The sequence below is a fragment of the Leucoraja erinacea genome, chromosome 33 (assembly GCF_028641065.1).
Source record: "Leucoraja erinacea ecotype New England chromosome 33, Leri_hhj_1, whole genome shotgun sequence".
Classification (NCBI taxonomy): domain Eukaryota; kingdom Metazoa; phylum Chordata; class Chondrichthyes; order Rajiformes; family Rajidae; genus Leucoraja; species Leucoraja erinaceus.
Genome location: NC_073409.1, coordinates 11,101,858 through 11,120,783, shown reverse-complemented (window position 1 = coordinate 11,120,783; position 18,926 = coordinate 11,101,858). Strand labels below are relative to the sequence as shown.

Here is an 18,926-nt window from a genome sequence, read left to right as displayed (position 1 = left end):
GAAGTCAAGAGAGTTTATTGTCATGTGTCCCTGACAGGACAATGAAATTCTTGTTTCTAGTTATAGTCAATGCTCATACCGCTGGGGTGTAAGCTACCCAAGCAAAATATAAGATGCTGTTCCTCCAATTTGCACCTGGACCCGAGGTGACTTGCTGTGCCCAGGGTTACCTGGGATGACCTATTGTGACCTGGGATCAAATGGGCTCACCCGTTGTGCCCGTGGGTTACCTGGGGGGGGGGGCAGGGCGGGTGAGGGGGGGGCGGGTCAGGGCCGGTGAGGGGGGGACGGGTCAGGCCGGGTGAGGGGGGGACGGGTCAGGCCGGGTGGGGGGGGGACGGGTCAGGCCGGGTGAGGGGGGGGGGACGGGTCAGGCCCGGTGTGGGGGGGGGGGGGGGGGGGCGGGGTGAGGGGGGAGTCGGGTCAGGCGGGGGGGGGGACGGGTCAGGCCGGGTGAGGGGGGGGGACGGGTCAGGCCGGTGAGGGGGGGGACGGGTCAGGCCGGGTGAGGGGGGGGGGGGTCAGGCCGGGTCAGGGGGGGCCGGGTGCCGGGTGGGGGGGGACGGGTCAGGCCGGGTGAGGGGGGGACGGGTCAGGCCGGGTGAGGGGGGGGGGACGGGTCAGGCCGGGTGAGGGGGGGGACGGGTCAGGCCGGGTGAGGGGGGGGACGGGTCAGGCCGGGTGAGGGGGGGGGACGGGTCAGGCCCGGTGAGGGGGGGGACGGGTCAGGCCCGGTGAGGGGGGGGGACGGGTCAGGCCGGGTGAGGGGGGGGACGGGTCAGGCCGGTGAGGGGGGGACGGGTCAGGCCCGGTGAGGGGGGGGGGGGGGGCCGGGTGAGGGGGGGGACGGGTCAGGCGGGTGAGGGGGGGACGGGTCAGGCCGGGTGGGGGACGGGTCAGGGCGCGGTGAGGGGGGGACGGGTCAGGTCGCGGGTGAGGGGGGGACGGGTCAGGCCGGGTGAGGGGGGGACGGGGGGCGCGGTGAGGGGGGGGACGGGGGCCGGGTGAGGGGGGGGACGGGTCAGGCCGGGGGGGGACGGGTCAGGCGGGTGAGGGGGGGACGGGTCAGGCGCGGTGAGGGGACGGGTCAGGCCGGGTGAGGGGGGGGGACGGGTCAGGCGGGGTGAGGGGGGGACGGGTCAGGCCGGGTGAGGGGGGGGGACAGGTCAGGCCGGGTGAGGAGGGGACGGGTCAGGCCCGGTGAGGGGACGAGTCAGACTAGGCCGCCCTCATCCGTTACCACGGGCGCCTGGACCTTTCCGTGACGTCACGGAGGACACGCGCTCGGCTCTGACGTCGCGCCGCTGCCTCCAGGTGACGTCAGGGGGGGGGGGAAGGCCAGGGCGATGCGGCTGCCGGCCGAGCCGGCCCATGGATGCCGAGCGGATGGACAGCCTGGACGGCTGGGTCTCGGTGAAGAGCGGCCTGTTCGCGGAGACACAGCGCCCCCGCCTGCGCTTCCTGGCGGCCTGGAACGAGGTGGAGGGAAAGTTCGCCGTCACCTGTCACAACCGGCAGCTGCAGGCGCGGGCCGCCGAGCCCGAGGCCCCGGCTCCGAGCAGCTGGGCTGCGCTCTACTCCCCGCAGGAGCTCTGCTGCATCCACCGGGTGCTGGCCGCCAGCTGCGCCGCCCTGGAGCGCTGCTTCCCCGCGCTGCCAGAGCTTAGGCCCCGGGGTCTGTGGGGCCTCTTGTTCCCAGGCAGCTCTCTGGCCGAGGGCTCCGAGCCCGGCCCCGACCTGGACTCCGTCTGCCGCCAGCTCGAACTCTACCTGGACGCCGCCATCGAGCTCTGCGGACATCGCATCGCCCTGGATACTCTCTTCCCCGAGGGCGAGGTTGAGGACTACTTCGAGAGTGTGAGCGAGCTCCGCGGCCGCAGCCTGGAGCAGCGGGTGGCCAGTGGACGGGAGGCGCTGAGGAAGGTGCGTGAGGTGGACGGGTTCAGGTCTTTCAGGTTCCCCTATGATCTGTGTTTCTATTTTCCTGCAATCGCAGTTCAGGAACTGATTCTTCTCGGCATGGAGGGGCCGAAGGTGCAGGTGTATACCTACCGGTTACAAAGTGCGCACCGATTTGGGGCAGCGGAGGAAGGGATGGAACTAGCGTGCTGTCAGATGGGAATTTGAACCACAAGAATGGCTGACTTATGCTCTGGTTATAGAGCTATTTACAGTGTGTGGCGCAACTTCAACGTGCGTCAGTCGAGATTTACAAACCAGGGTTATTGACATGTCTGCCCTTCATAATCCTGGCATTCGCTTGACCCTACCCCAACACAGATGTACATGTTTGGCTTTGTTGTTTAATTTACTACTTCAATAAGTGCAGTTGTTGATGCGATGTCAAGCTAAAAAGTTCCCCAAATGACCGGGAAGGGATGACTAGCGGAGTAAACTGCGGAGAGAGTGGTTACTGCAGAAAACTTGTTGGAGGAGGAGAGTGTTGGAAAGAAGGGAATCACATTGCAGTTAGTGGTAATGACAAAGGTGCTGGGAGCAATGATGTGCTGGGAGCAAAGTCTAGTAGGATAAAAGGACCTGGGGATCTCTATCCCAGTTCTGTCTGGAAAGGGAGGGGATGACACCACATGTGCAGAAAATCCGGTTGAAGACTGAGAGAGGGGAAGCCATGATTCCAGCATGAGAACGACATTTCAGATCCCTAGACTGGAAAGCCCTTGAACTGGAGAAACTAAGACAAAGGAATGGCACCTGTGTAAGAGACCGTGGGAGGAAGTGTGGACAAGTTAGTAGTGGTAGTCTATAGGTCTGTAGTAGATATTGTTGAATAAATTGTCTCCTAAAATGGAAACGGAGCCAGAAAATGAAAAGTGTCAGAAATGTTCCAGGGCATTTGAGGGCACGGTGGAAGTTGGTGGAAAAAGTGGTAAAAATGGCAAGTTCTGCACGAATGCAGAAAGCTGTAGCAATGCAGCCATCAATGTAGCATGGAATGAGTTGGAGAGTGGTGCCAGAATAGGTTTGCAACAAAGGAGGAATCGAAAGCAAAAGTTGCTGAGGGCAAGAGCAGGTTCTGCCAGGTGGGTGAGAGTTGGCGTCGGGGAACTGGTTGTGTCTTTGTTCCAGAATGAAACCGAATCCTAAGGCCTTCCTGATGGGGGATGGTGCTTGGGACTGGACATCCGTGATGAAGATGAGACAGTTGGGAACAGGGAATTGAAAATTGTCAAAATAGTGGGAGGCAGGAGAGGTGTAGGTGGGAAGGGACTGGACATTGCGAGACAGGATAGGGGCAAGTCACGAAGAGAGAGGTTTGGCAAGGCAAGAGCAGATAGACCTGTTTGTGGATGGTCTACTATGTTGATTAGAATTCAGTGTTGTACTGAAACGAACTTGGTGAGAGGCTCAACTGTTTTTAGTGTGTGGGTCTTCAGTACTGCAATTGGGATGGAGTCTGACCATGTGGTCCTTTGCTGTATCCAGTACTCCCAGCTTTGTCTTGATATCATTGGAGTAAATTGAATAGAGTACAGATTGGCATCTGTGATAATGAGGTTCTCTTGAGGACCATTACAGTTTAGTCAACGATGGTGCCGATAGGCTATAGCTGAAGAAGAACATGGTTTCCCACCTCTTTAATCTTTCATCTGAATGTTGTCCAACATGGAGGAGTACAGATACATCAGCTGAGGGATGATGGCCTTGTGTTGTCAGGAGTTTCCTGACCCGAAGACTACTTCTAAACAACCGTCAGGCATGGGGCATCTGTTTTGCTGGTGCTACAGTGTGCACAGGATTTGTGAACGTCCGTAAAGTATTCTGTGACTACAACTATTGTCAGGCTGTTCCTGTTCTGCGGACTTGTCCACCCAGCCTCTTAAGGGATACCCACAAGTGCTCTCTTCTCTGGGCTGTGTGTATGTGTTATTTTTATAATGTAATTATTCTGTGAAGGCTCTGGCCTTGGGTTGTGTTAAGGGGCCAATTGTCAGCTGCTGATTTTGCTCGGATGACTTTCTGTTTTCCAGATCTTGAACCAACACATTCAAGCTAAGAATCTGGTAACCCTTAAAAGATTCTACCTGGAGGAAGATGAAGCCTATCAGGAGCTGGTCACTGCCGCCACGCAATTCTACCAGTGTTTACTGCAGCCTTTCCGGGATATGCGAGAGTTTGCCTCGCTGTGTAAACAGGAGGCCTTGGTAATTCATGCAGTTGCTGTTTATTTCTTAGGGATGCTGCACTTTAACTAATCATTTTAATTAGAAGCAACAGTCAGCCGTTAAGCAGTAGCTTTAGCAGTAAAGGGACGGTTTGGGTTGCAGTACAATCAAAGGCTACAAATCTCTGCTGGCTGTAATCAGCTGAAGCAACCAGTGCCTGCTCTTGAGAATCTGAAGCTACAGAGTCACTGGTGGAGGAGGACTTGCATCACACTGGTACAGCTGGTTGTGGTTTTCAGTAGATTATGTGGGCCCTGATTTAGGACTATCTGATGCTGACTCTGCCCACAATGGATTTGGCTCAATTTCTTTTGGATTTTGAAGGATATTAATAATTTGTAAAATTCATTATTTTGGGTGCTTGTGCTCAGCTCAGGATGGGAACACATGTGAGACTAATGAAGTGTTCCTTCTGAGGGCCACAAGGGGGCAAGTTTATTATGTAATTTGTGCTGTGAGAGTTTACCCTGGGTCAAACCAAAAGTACATTTTTGAGCGATTCCATGCTTGACCATCAAATATATACACAGTCAGGAGATCAGTTGCCTTTATCCAATATGACTTTCTGATCTAACTTGACTACTTCCGATATTTGCAGAAATCATTGGAGTTTGACACTCTGGGTCCAAGGAGAATTCAGAGTTTGCAGAAAGAAGTGGAAGAATGGTCCCGGCGCATGCAAGAAGCAGTCTGCTCAATCCAGGACATAACAGTGGATTATTTCCGGGAGACGGTGAAAGCGCTGGCAGGTAATTTAGACTGGAGCAAAGGTGAACTGACAGCTACAGTTGCCAGGGTTTTCATTACCAGAGCATAAACCATATAACCATATAACAATTACAGCACGGAAACAGGCCATCTCGGTCCTACAAGTCCATGCCGAACAACTTTTTTCCCTTAGTCCCACCTGCCTGCACTCATACCATAACCCTCCATTCCCTTCTCATCCATATGCCTATCCAATTTATTTTTAAATGATACCAACGAACCTGCCGACACCACTTCCACTGGAAGCTCATTCCACACCGTTACCACTCTCTGAGTAAAGAAGTTACAATACAACAACAACAATACAACGGTTTATTTGTCACATTGCACAAAAAGTGCAAGTGAAATGATATGTACAATCAAAGGCTACAAATCTCTGCTGGCTGTAATCAGCTGAAGCAACCAGTGCCTGCTCTTGAGAATCTGAAGCTACAGAGTCACTGGTGGAGGAGGACTTGCATCACACTGGTACAGCTGGTTGTGGTTTGCAGTAGATTATGTGGGCCCTGATTTAGGACTATCTGATGCTGACTCTGCCCACAATGGATTTGGTTCAATTTCTTTCGGATTTTGAAGGATATTAATAATTTGTAAAATTCATTATTTTGGGTGCTTGTGCTCAGCTCAGGATGGGAACACATGTGAGACTAATGATGTGTTGCTTCTGAGGGCCACAAGAGTTCCCCCTCATGTTACCCCTAAACTTCTGTCCCTTAAATAAAGAGGGTTGAATTTTAGAGAACTAGACCAAACTACAGCTGGAGTGAGCATGTCTCAGTCCCATTGTACTGAAGTTGCAAGTGAAGAGACCATTGCTCACAGAAATGTGGGGCATGTGATGCACGCTGGAACAATAATTTGGAGATCCTGGTACCTATAAAGAAAGAGTTGGATTGTGTTTTATGCATCTGTTGTGATCTGAAACAGTCAGCCCATCTGTAGTTATTTAAGAATAGAAAAATGAGTGGGTTGTTTTGGGCTCTGATAGAAGCCCAGTAACGAGAACTTAAAATGCAAGCTGAGTTAAGGAGCTCACATAGGAGGAATGGACTTGGACCATCTGCATTGTGATTTCCTTATTCTTGGGGTCTTGTGTAGGGGGTCTACTCACTTTGTGACCTATCTAAGCAAGGTATCTTAATTTGTTCATAGAAAATAGCAAAGTGTAACACAGGAGCAGTTCCTTCGCCACAATGTCTGTGCTGATCATGATACAAGATAAACAAATCTCGTCTGCCTACACATGATCCATATCTCTCCATTCCATGCCTATCCATGTTCCTTTCTAAAAGCCTCTTAAAAGGCACAATATTTTCTGCCTCCGCCACCACACCTAGCAGCAAGTTCCAGAAACCCATCCCTCTCTGTGTAAAGATTACTTGCCCCACACATCATCTTTAAACTTTGCCCCTCTCACCTTTAAGCTCTGCCCTGATCAAGTCGATTTGATCCAAGGAAACATAGATTACAAAAGTAAGTTACACACTGATACAGCTAGCTAATGTTTCTCATGATTTTTTTATTCTGCAGCTATGCAGAAACGGATGGAAGAAGATCGAACTAACTTTGGCAAAGCTGCCTGGGCCAGTGTGGCACCCAGACAGGAGAATTTGAGGTTCATGTTTGCGAAGGAAACGTTACAATACACCCGGGCAAAAGAGCTGTGTTTGAAGCGCAAGAAAACGCAGATTCAGTACAAGGTAACATGCCTGCAGCCAGTCCTGCTTAAAAAACTGCCCTCTGCAGCTTGCCAAATACTTTAGTAAAACTCTCTTTGAACTTAGATGGCGCATCTTGACACCAGGAAAGCAGTGGCAATGGTGGATGAGTTAGAAATGCAGTATTATGAAACTCAGCTGGAGTTGTACAACATTCAACTTGAAACGTTAAAATATGAGGAGCTGCTGGTTGTCACTCAGCTGGACACCCTTCGACGTGAAGCCAGGGGTAAGTGGCTGTTCATCATTCCCATCTGTACTACAGTGAATTGGGTTGGTTTATTCCAGCCAGCCCATTCATTCACCTGTTAAAATTTGTAGATATTCCTGAGGTAAGGGTTACCACTAGTATTAAGAGTTGGAAACAAAGAGCCAGTGGCTGATGCAGTGAAGAATGTTGTGCAGGCCAGAAGAGTATGCCTACCTAAGGTGGTCCACCGCCCATGGCAATCTCTTTACTCACAAATACTTGCAGTACAGCAAGGCTTAAACAGGAAATCTGCCATTTGTTGTGTGCTCAACAACATTCATTCAGTATTGCTTGATGGACAATCAAGTCAGAAAACCGGCAGTTGCTTGGATCTAAAGTATTGTCAACTATAGAATAAGGCACGTGTTCATCATCTCATCTGTAGATTGGTTGATGAGAGAGTATCCGCCAATGCTTTGGTGGCTGTGGTTATCACCAGAGGAAGAGTGAGGCTTGCTACTTTGGGGCACTAACTCTGGTCAAACCCCTTATCAAATAGTATAATTTAGATTTGGATTCTTTTGAAAATTCGCCATGACCCCTCTCCTCATACATGGGTTGACAGCAAAATCAGCGGCCCGATTTTTCTTTTGGGTTGTGGTTCCAGTGCCAGGCAAATGAGGCATTGATGGTTCAGATCCCACTAATGCAAGGCCAATAAATCAGGATTTCTTCCTTTAAACAGAGGTTTACTTGAGACGAAGGCATGTTGAGCCAAATGCACCTTAGCCAGGATTCACCTTTAAATTTAACTCTTAATTTGTTAATGATGAAACTCCAGTCATAGAAATCATACAATCTAACCTTACCCCTCCCCAACTCCCATCATGCTTTCAGCACCTTGACAATGTCTGGCTCATTCGTGAGTTGCATACCTGTCACAAATCTTTATGTTGCTGTTCCTACTTACTCCAGGAAGTTTGCTTCACAGTAAGAGCCAATTGCTCTGCTGGCTTTGAGGTTGACTATCCATCACAACACACTGAATGAAGAACGAGTCACCAGCATTGTTGCTGGGCAAACAACAAATGCCAGATTTCCAGTTTAAGCCTTGCTATACCTCACACAGCTCTGTGCGATGAAATTGCCAAGAAGCACGTTATGCAGAGGCTCCTTGTCTTTTCAATCCACAACTGTGCCGAGCCAGGGGGCAGTGGACCCAATCACCAACTAAAACAATCCAAAGGCAGGTTGTATTGTCATGGATAGTGTTGCAGTACAGAGAGAGCTGGGGTTACAGATCCATTATAGATCTATAGTTCCCTGCAAGTGGCAACATGGATAGACAGGTCAGTGCATTGAGTATCAGAGTTGCGACCTTTTGATGCGACCACATTTGGAATATTATGTGCGATTCTGGTCATCCATATATAACAAGGATGTCATTAAGCAGAAAAGGTTGCAGGAAAGATTTGCAAGAATGTTACTGGGACTGCAGGGCTTGAGTTATTAGCAGAGGCTTGATCGTCTGGGAATTTTCCCTCGAGCATAAGAGGTTGAAGGATGACCTTATTGAGGTTTATAAAATCATAACGGACATAGATGAAGTGGATGTGAAGTCTAAAGCTGGAGGGCATAGGTTTAAAGTGAGAGGGGAAAGATTTAAATGGAACACAGGGAATGTGGAATGAGTTGCCGGAGGAAGCTGTAGAAGTGAATACAATTGTGATATTTAAAAAACATCTGCACACATATATATGTAAAGGAAGGATTAAAGCGATATATGCCAATAACAAACAGTGGGGAATAGCTCGGATAGACATCTTGGTCAGCATGGAGAGTTGGGCTGAAGGGACTGTTCCCAAGCTTTCTAACTCAACAATAGCAGGCCAGAGGACACAACATGCGGTTACTTCCTAAAGGAGGCAAAAACAGAAGAATAGTTTCTTCCAAAATAATAAGAAGCTAAATTACATTTGATTGGAATACTCCCTTATATTTTTGCCATCTAATGAGGGCTTTATTTGTAATTCTAGAGAAAGAGGAAGAAGTGGTTTACTATGATGCCTGTGAAGACCCTGAGCAACTTCGGGCCAATGAAGGGATGGGCCTGGTACATGACAGTCGCTCGGTAGACATTAAGATGTTGTTGCATAAAGTTCACCAGCTGGAGAATAAACGAGGTGCCATTTGCTCACGGCGATCGTACCTGAGGAATAAGCGGGTAATTGCTGAAACCTCCATTGCTCTGCAGGGTGGCAATTGCTTTCCCCTCTTGCATTTTGATTTGAAGGACCTCAATGCAACTATTTTCTCATGTAAATTGGGTAACATTAATATGAATGCACCCACTGACCAAACCTTGTGAAGATATTATTTTTTGCATGCAATTGTTTCGAGCTTTAGGTGAAGTGCTTGTGACCAAGTCTCTCTTCAAGCAGGCCAAAGTGATTCAAGGGTTTCCTCTTTGTTTTCTTGGTGTTGGGATTTTTTTGCTCCAGATGCTTTATCAGCAGTTGGAGCAGAACATCATCTTCTCTGTTAAGATGGTGCTGATGGGGTGATAACATGTTGTCTCTCTTGCCTGGAACAATGTTGGTGGTGGCACATGAACTTGGCCTACTGGTGATGAGGCACGCAGCCGGGTTATTAAGCAATGCAGTACTGAGTATCTTATTCATTGCCTCCTCTGGAAGTCAACTGCAAATGTGAAGGATTCACAGTGATGGTTTCATGGATAAGTGCCAAAGAAACTGGGTGTAAACTGACTCAATGCCAGCTATCTAAAATATAGTCTCTTGAGATATTTTGTTGGGTTTATTTTGACAACTGGGTGTAAATAGCTGAATCTGTACAATTCCAGTAAGCCCTCATTGTCAAGGTGCAGAGGACCGGTGGAACCTGCTGAGGTCTACGTATAAAATAGACACAAAATGCTGGAATGACTCAGTGGGTCAGGCAGCATCTCTGGAGAAAATGGATAGGTGACATTTCGGGTCGGGACCCTTCTTCCGACTGAGGTCAATGTATATTTGGATCAAGATCCTCTATATCTCTCTGTGTCACCATTCAGCTGCTAAGGTATAGATGTGGAGATGGTTGCATTAAACAGCTTTAATGTAGCTCGTGTTCAAAATGATATAGCATTCTGGAATAGAGTTCAAAGGCTTATACAACACGGCTCAACCTATGTTGGGATATTCTCATATACCTGCTTCACATACAATTCCTGCTGAACCAGTTAATTTGGGCTGTCTTCGCTAGAGGATCCCTGATGAGTGGGGGGGGGGGCTGATCATTGTCTATCATTTCCAACCATAGGACCTAACGGCATCTTCTCTTCACCAGGAGGAGTGTAAAGAAACACAAAGAGCTAAGCAGCAGCAGTTGCAAGGAGAAGAAGCTAATTTCCGACAACACCATAGCATTCAGCTGGTAAGTGATTACAAAGTGTAACCTGGTTGATGTCTACCAGTAGATTGTTTGTTAACACACTGTATGAAATTATGTTTACACAGAAACATGACCAGAATAAAGAAGAAAACATAAGGAGACGGGAGTGGGTAAACATGGAGAGGCAAAAGACTTTGCTAAGGCTGCGTAGTTTTAAAGAGGTAGAGATCGATTACAGCCCACTTGAGGGTGAAAGCCCATCTTCTAGCCCCCACGATACTAACACCACAACTGTTCCATTACAGCTTGTCCTGATTTTTTTTGTGTGCATTTGGATTTAGTGGATTTAGTGACAGAGTCTATATTTATGCATATTTTTAACAAACAAGTTTTTTTTATTCCAGAAATCCTCAGGACAGATTGCATTTAAACCTCGTTGTCAAACTTCCAGAGTGCAGAACCAAGACACAGCAGCATCACACTCTGCCAGCAAAAAGCCATCCAGAGCCTCCAAGTCTTCCAGCAATGTTCCAGTGCACATCTTCCTCCCGTCAGGTGCTGTAATATCTTCAGGAGAGGCAGACACAAGAGCAATCTCTTCAGTGATGCTTCCACCACCAGCGCCCCCACCACCACCGCCCCCACCACCACCACCTCCTCTTCCTCCGGTTCTCCTGAGCAGCAAGGGCACATCAGATGGCACGAAAGAACAGCCACTCACCTTCACCAGTGAAAATTCAGCAAAGAAATCCCTAAAGGAAAATATGGGTAAGAATCCCACCTCTATCCTCCGCCATACCAATTATAAAAGTTTAATGGCCCTTAACAATAGATGTTTTTAAAGTCCACCCTTTAGGTTGCATATCATTGTAACTTTTGAGCAATTCACTGGTGTAGTAAGATTGTGAGTGACCATTCCTCAACCCTTCCCCCTCCAGGATCCATGGACGATGTGCTGGCTTCACTAAAGCGTGGCGAAGTGTTGCTTAAGAAGGTTGATCGGACTAAGGTGCTGTCTGCAGAGAAGCCTGTGGGTTTGCGAGATAATTTGTTAGCTGAGATTCGCCGAGGTGTCCCATTGCGAAAGGTCCAAGAAGGCCCTGTCCAACCCTTGAACAATGACCCAACCACCGAGTTAGAGCGCAGCATCAAAGCAGCCATGAAACGGATGAAGACGGTGTCTCCGGAATCTGAAGATGAAGATGACGACGAAGATGCACAGGCTGAGGAATGGGACAGCTGACCTAGGCTGTTGCCTGGTACTTGTTGCAAATAACCTCATCTGCAACTTTGGATCTAGTCCATCTGAAATGGCTGATAGGATAATGCAGTTGTAGCAAAATAGAAATGGAAGTGTAGCAGATGACGCACCCAACCAGTTTTGATGCTGAAGGATCCAATTGGTGAGCTCTTCTACCACAAAACCTCACAACATTCACAGTGTCACGTGAAGGTTGGAATATGACCATCCAAAAGTACCCGTGGTGCTTAATCGCAGCAACTGGCAGTCAGTCAATTCTGGCATAAAGAAAAATCAATATTCAGTCATTTGAATTGTGCCTTTACATTATCAGATCTCGCCCTGCTGCATACTAGCACAACATACACACTTGTGATGTGTGGATACTGCGTACATGCGCATCTTCAAACATGTTTTAATCTTTTGTGTAGACTCTTCCTTCAGGCTGTTTTCCTTGCTCCCCATTTCCCCAATTCTCGCTGAGCTGCCTTGGTTTTGATTTGAAGCCTGATTATCCCTATTGCACTTAAGAGAATATTTTAAGAACCAAGATCTTGTATTATCACTGTGCCAACAGAGTTCATTTTTACAGTTCCTTTCATGTATTTTGATTTCAGGTCCAGTGATTGAGGACAGGGTAGGGAAGTGCAGGTGAAGGGAGATGTCCACAATGGTATTAAATGGTGATGCAGGCTGGCGGCACAGTATGTCTCCTGCGTTTGATGTTGCGCGGTAGTAGAAATATCGGAGAAGGAATGTCACTTCAAACATGGGAGGCAGGATGAGGAAAGAACAAAGGCTTCTATTTTTCATCTTTGAAGCCCGAGCCAGTACATTTTTGGGGGGGGGGAAAACGTGTGTAGTTGTGATGTGTGAAATGCAGCCGCCAAGTTGTTTATGGCGAGGTCCTGCTAACGGCAACCTGTCAATGCCCCATTAATCACATTCTGTGAGAGGCTCCAGGGCAATGCTCCGGCTATTGGAATAGTGATAAAGGGCAATTTAAATGCAGCTCACCTACGGTGAGGGTAGGGTTTGACGTTGGTGAGGGATCACATCCAGCCAGTAAAGCATTCCCTACGTGCTGCATGCGGTGACTTTAAGTGACAGCATCACTTTTCTAAGGCACTGGGATGTGATTATGGTGAGATTTAAACACAAGATTGAGGATTTTATATTTGTACTGGGGCATTAGGCTAGTGCAAGTTAGTGAGGAGAAATGGCGATACCAGGAGGCAGAACAGCAGTGTTTCAGCTGGTGAAAGTTAACTTGATGGAAACAGTTGCCTCTGCTGCCCACTGTGAGCTGGGCTTCTACGGAATGCTTGCATGTCTGGAAAGAGAATAATTGATTGAAAACTGGAAAGGGGCTGTTTGGATTTAATACAGCACAAGATGCTTGAGCGATGAACTGTTGACGTTGTACTTGCAATGGGAGCAGTCCCGCTCTGGGTTTGATGAGGACCGGGACACCAGTGTGTGGTTCTGGGGTTTAAAGGGAACCTTCCCAAGCAGAGGCAACCTTTTCAGTGCAGCTGTTTAACGTCTTTCGTCCCAGTCTCTTGTTGGATGACGGCTGTGTATTTGGTTGTAATGCCCTCCATAGTTGAATAGGGATGCCAATATTGTTTGGACATGAGAAAGGTGGTTAGTAAGAAGAACTGAAAAGCCATTTAAAAAGATTCATCCAATTGAGAACTGCACAATAGCTGAGGGAGAACAGACTAATATTGCATTGTGCTTTTCACTCTTTGCTGCAGAATTATTCCTCCCAGAATGTTGATGTGAATAAACCACTGCTAATCCTGTTAACTAAATGGAGACATAAGAGACTGCAGACGCTAAAATCGTGAGCAAAATAGCAAACTTGCTGAGGAACGTAGCAGACCAGTCAACAAAGTGGAGGGAAATGTTCAGATGACATTTTCAGTCAGGACCCATTTTCAGACTGATGGAGTAGAGGGCAGAAATCTGGTGTAGAGAGGTAAGGGGTAGGGATGGTCAAGAGATGAGCCTGCTGGATACTCTGGTTGCTCGCCATTTTAATTAGTCTGGCCTCGACCTCCACCACTCCGGACTGAAGTCACACACCAACTAGAAGAACAGCACCTTGTATACCATTTGGTAGCCTGCAATCCAACAGCAGGAACGTCGAATTCGCCAATTTCAGGTAGCTCTCCGCCCTTTCATATACCCAGTTTCTCCCCACTCTCGTTCATGCTTCGCACTACCCCAACCCCCCCCTCCCCCTCATTGATGCTATCACTGAATTATTTTCCCCACCCCTCCTACTCCATATTCTTCCCCTATTTTCCTTCCCCCCTCCTGGTCCCTTCCACACACTCTTCCCTCCCCCTGAAGTAGGGTTTCGGCCCGAAACGTTCCCTATTTACTTCGCTCCATCGATGCTGCTGCACCCGCTGAGTTTCTCCAGCAATTTTTCCAGCAATTCTACCTTCCCTCCCCCTGGTTCTGTCTTCCTCCACATCCTTTCTTATCAGATTCCACTTTTGCATATTTTTGATTTCCCTCACCTCCAGCCTCAGTTACTATTTTCACCCATCTCTCCTCCACCTGCATCATTTGCTAATCAACTCCTCACTTGAATCCACTTTGCTAGTTCTTGCCACAGCCCTACCCCTCGGCTTTCTCCTCTCTACTCCATTAATCTGAAGAAGAGTCCTGACTCAAAACGTCATCTGTCCACATCCTTCCAGATGCTGCTGCCCTGCTGTATTCCTCCACAACTTGTTTTTTTTTTTGCCTCAGCTAATTATGGAAGTTTGTCTTTTCAGGAACTGCTTCTGCAAATATATTCTTAAATTATTATGCTTTGCACAGATCAATGACTGAAATTCACAACCATTTATTTTTAATATGAATATTATTACTCCATGGCATGATTACAGAGCATACTCTTGTTTCAAAGGCTCTCTTGATAATGGAAATGTTTTTGTATTGTGAGCATTTATTGTACATTTTATTCCTTTGCTCTTCAAAGGTCTGCCTGCCGTGGAGAAGCAATTACTCATGGAAGTCTTTACCATCTGCTGTACGAGGTATTCTTTGTCTCTCCAGTTGTCAGTGCAGTTAATAAAGTGTTTAAGCTCTTTCAGCAAATTTATAAAGTGAGCAACTGAGATGTCCCAGTATAACAAACTTTTGACACTTCCCGAAGGGAAAAGAATGTGATTTACGCACTGGTCCTGTGCCAGATGATGGAATAATTGGTGTAACTCGCAAAGTCTGCAGCACTGGTGACATCCTGTTGTTGCAGAATTTGAACAGTAAAGGTTCTTGTGTCATTGAATTGCAAAAAACTTTGAGATGTAAAAGAGGCAGACATAAAGGAACAGATTGCCACACAGTTCTAAGCTGGAAACATGCCATGGATTAGCAGTGAAGGAAGCTTGAATTGGGATTTCAGAAGTGAGCTGTATAAATATTTGGGGTAGCCGTTGGGAAGACCATGGGGAGCTGGGGTGTGTGCTAATGGGAGAGTGCTTGCACAGATATGATGGACAGAATGACCCATTGCATATGGTGAGCTTTGCATTCCAACCCATCAAATGCTGTTCCATCATTAGACTCTGTCTTTGCAAGTTTCCAGATGTTTCATGTGCACTGGGGCCATTTGTAGGAAATGCCTGGAAGTAGAGTTTGGGATTTCTGAGCTGTGTGGACAGCTGGTATCACAGGGGCAGCTCTGTGGTGCCACGTGTGGTGATGCTCTCTCCCAGCTCCAGGGCCTCTGGTTTAATCCTGACCTCTGCTGAGTGTGCACATTCTCACTGTCACTGTGTGGGTTTCACCCAGGAGCAAGAACTAGAGGGCGTAGCTTTAAGATGAGAGGCAAAGATTTAACATGAACCCGAAGAGCAACTTTTTCACACAGAGGATGGTGGGTATGTGGAAGTGGTTGAGGCAGTACAATAACAGTAAAAGGCAGTTGGACAAGTACAAGGATAAACAGGTTTTAGAGAGATTATGGTCCAATGCAGGTAAATGGGGCGATCTTTGATGGGTCTTGGTTGGCATGGACGAGTTGGGCTGAATGACCTGTTTCCACGTTGTACGACTATTTGTCAGACATTGAGGTTACTTCTATTGTGCCTCTCCATGGAAGGAATAAAGAGAGCTGCATTTTGGCTAGAGAGGAAAGAATTAAGGAAGACCTAGTGTTGACAAGTCCTCTGGCAGACAGCAGGGAGACCCCTCTGGCATTAACACAGGCAAACTGGTCTCACGGAGAAACTCATGTTTCTGCCAACTCGCCCCTTTATCAGATGTAAAAACAAAGTTGTGATTGGACTCTCAGCAGAAATATCATCGGAGATGGGGAGACTGCTTGAAATTCCCCAAGCTGCCAACAAAGATGATAGGGCAATCAAGAGGCTGCAACTGTGCTGTGGGGGGTAGATCGCAGGCTGGAGATAAGGAGCTGAGGTGTTAGCTTGGAGTGAGAGGCAGCAAACAGGACCTGGTGTGGTTCTGAATGAGGAAGGGCAGGGAGAACTGAAACTCTGGGTTGGATGGGTGTTTGTTCCTAAACCAAGCGTGATGGAACATTACAAGAGGCACAAGATAATGGAATCTGACACAAACGACAAAAAGCATCTGAAGGAACTCAATGGGTCATCTGTGGAGGGAAATCTACAGACTGATTCAGTCCAGAAAGGGGCCTCAGCCCAAAACATCACCCATTTTCCCTCCACAGATGCTACTTGACCTTCGGAGTTTCTCCGGTTGCTCTAAACATTACAGTAATCTAAAATATTTGGTTCAATAGCAGATGGGCACAGAGAGTGTGTGGAAGGCAGGGAACAGAACTTCTGTCAATGCCACTGACTGCGAACTATCCCGACGTTGTGGGAAATGGGGAATGTGGGTGGATCAGACCAGTCAGTGTTTCACATCAGTGCCCATACCTCAAGGATTATAGTTTGTGAGTCAGTCATTCAGAGACAGAGTTCAAATCTCACAACAGCAGCTGTGCAATTTTAAATCATTTAATAATCTGGAATTTACAAAATAGCTGGTTTTAGTAACAATGACACAAAACTCCTGGATACCTAACCTGGTCACGAATGTCCTTGGGGTGGGGGACATCATTGCCAGTCTCAGCTGAGCAACTCCAGACCCATCTAAGGTCCAGGGAGCCACTCAGATCAAGGGTAGGTGTTACCAGCAACACCCTTGTGCCTGACTGACCCTCACAGGAGGCTGACCCTCGGGTCAAGGTAGAGCAGCAGCCAGATGTGGAGCATCTGGGTCAGGTGTCGAATCTTCCCCCACTGAATTTGAATGGTCCCCTCTCACAATTCCCACCCTGAGGGTCTCCCCTCATCACTTGTTCATCCCCAATTTAGCAAGTCCCTGTCGGAATCCGTGAAGCTCATCAATTTTCCCATCCAGGATCGTGAGGAAGGTATTGAGTTCCTTCACCAGGTTCCCGTGCTTCCGATGGCTTTCCTCCACATTACACTTCATCGTCTTGGACTTGCTCTCCAGCTCTGCGTTGGTGCTCTCTGCGCTCTGTGGACACACAGGACAATCAGTGATGGGGAGAGAGAGAGGGGCTGCGGTGCACATTATGTGTGGTACCCAGGCTGTGTATAACTGCTCCCATTGTATCTAAACCACGTGTAGAGGCAATGCTTCCACAGCATGGAAGTTAGACACAGAACCACACATCACAAGTCCTTCAGCCTACCAAGTCTGGGCAGACCGTGAGTGGGTGACAGGATTCCGTTCCTGAGAACTGTTCGTAACCCGGATTTATTTATGGAGGTGGTGAAGCTTATGGAGTTGCTGCCTCACAGCGCCAGAGACCCGGGTTTAATCCCGACCTCAGGTGCTGTGTCTGTGTGGAGTTTACACGTTCAGCCGGATGCTCTAGTTTCCTCCCACATCCCAAAGGCGTGCAGGCTTTACAGGTTAATTGTCCCATGGGAGTGAATAAGAAAGTGGATTAACATGGAACAAGTCTGAACAGGTGATAGAACAGCAAAAGGGCCTATTTCCATGCTGTATCTCCAAACTAAAAACTAAATTGTCCCAACTAGTAAACACATAAGTGGGTGTTTCGGCAGACGATTGGATAAATGATGGATTGGTCAGTCCAAGCGGCAGGGACCAGAAGATGAGCGGGAGCTGGCAGGGTTGGGGCGACCAAGATCCCTGGATTCCCCACTTCACCACCTCTGCCATCCACCTCACATCTCCCACACACCTGGCCTTGCTTACCTGCAGCTGGTGCTGTAACCCCTCACACTGCTCCAGCAGGCCTGGGATAACCTGCACCTCCGCTCTCAGCCTCTCCAGCTCCTGTGGGAAAGAACAGAGGTTACTGGGATTTTCGTGCAAAGTAACAGGCCATTCAGCCCACTATTTCCATACCGACCATACACGTCAACGTTGAGTCTCCCTGCCTCTATCACCCCCTCGGGCTGTGTGATCCAGACTCCAATCACCCTGCAGGTGAAAACAAATTTCCTCCTCCCAGCCCCGAGTTGTTGGCTGGACACGTGGGGTGTAGAGGTTTTTCCAGGTGGTGTCAATAGGCAGTGCGGGACTGGAAGTCAGAAACGAAACAATACCAGGAACACTGAACCCAAGTCAAGTCAAGTCAAGTTTATTCGTCACATACGAGATGTGCAGTGAAATGAAAAGTGGCAATGCTCACGGACTTTGTGCAAGAAGACAAACAAACAACCAAACAAACTATAAACACAATCATAAACACACACATATTAGTTTACATATTAAATATTGGAAGGAAAAACGTTCAGTAAAGTTAGTCCCTGGTGAGATAGGTTTACAGTCCGAATTGCCTCTGGGAAGAAACTCCTTCTCAACCTCTCCGGCAGGCAGCAAAGACGGGGGGACGGGGGGACAGAACGTTTGAGATCAATGACCTTTCATCAGAACGAAGGAAGGTTAAGTGGGCGGGATGGGGGAGGCAACAAGCGTATGGATATGAGGAAGGGGCTCGGACTCAACGCAGGGACTGGAGGAGGGAACAGCAGCTATAGAATCATTAACCTGAAATAGGCCAAGGCAGCCGAGCCGCTGCTCTCACCTAACGTTGGGCATTGTTCGAGTGGCAGTGGGAGGGTGAATTAAAATGACGGGGCCTGGAAGTTCAGACTCCTACAGATGCCACACAAAACTAATACCCGCTGTATTTCAATGCATTAGGCTGGAAACATAGAAAATAGGTGCAGGAGTAGGCCATTCGGCCCTTCGAGCCTGCACCGCCATTCAATATGATCATGGCTGATCATCCAACTCAGTATCCTGTTCCTGCCTTCTCTCCATACCCCCTGATCCCTTTAGCCACAAGGGCCACATCTAACTCCCTCTTAAATATAGCCAATGAACTGGCCTCAACTACCTTCTGCGGCAGAGAATTCCAGAGATTCACCACTCTC

The 18,926-nt window shown here is 48.2% G+C and overlaps 2 protein-coding genes across 4 annotated transcripts in view; one reads left to right on the top strand and one right to left on the bottom strand.

Annotated features, from left to right (window-relative positions):
- Nucleotides 1-1,223: 1,223 nt before the first annotated feature.
- LOC129712672 (WASP homolog-associated protein with actin, membranes and microtubules) lies at nt 1,224-14,621 on the top strand. Its single transcript, XM_055661287.1, has 10 exons — nt 1,224-1,923; nt 3,990-4,163; nt 4,783-4,933; nt 6,483-6,652; nt 6,737-6,899; nt 8,897-9,084; nt 10,209-10,295; nt 10,379-10,474; nt 10,658-11,021; nt 11,192-14,621. Exons 1-10 carry the CDS (start codon nt 1,372-1,374, stop codon nt 11,494-11,496), a joined length of 2,250 nt encoding a protein of 749 aa, XP_055517262.1. The 5' UTR covers nt 1,224-1,371; the 3' UTR covers nt 11,497-14,621.
- Nucleotides 14,622-16,482: 1,861 nt separating this feature from the next.
- The window catches only part of homer2 (homer scaffold protein 2), a 29,257-nt gene continuing 26,813 nt past the window's right edge, over nt 16,483-18,926 (bottom strand). For all 3 annotated transcript variants that reach the window (XM_055661289.1, XM_055661290.1, XM_055661291.1), the window contains 2 exons: nt 17,740-17,820; nt 16,483-17,028 (listed from right to left, as the gene is read on the bottom strand). In XM_055661289.1, the coding sequence (XP_055517264.1) occupies nt 16,840-17,028; nt 17,740-17,820 (270 nt within the window). In that variant the 3' untranslated portion in view covers nt 16,483-16,839. The remainder of the gene's footprint in view (nt 17,029-17,739; nt 17,821-18,926) is intronic.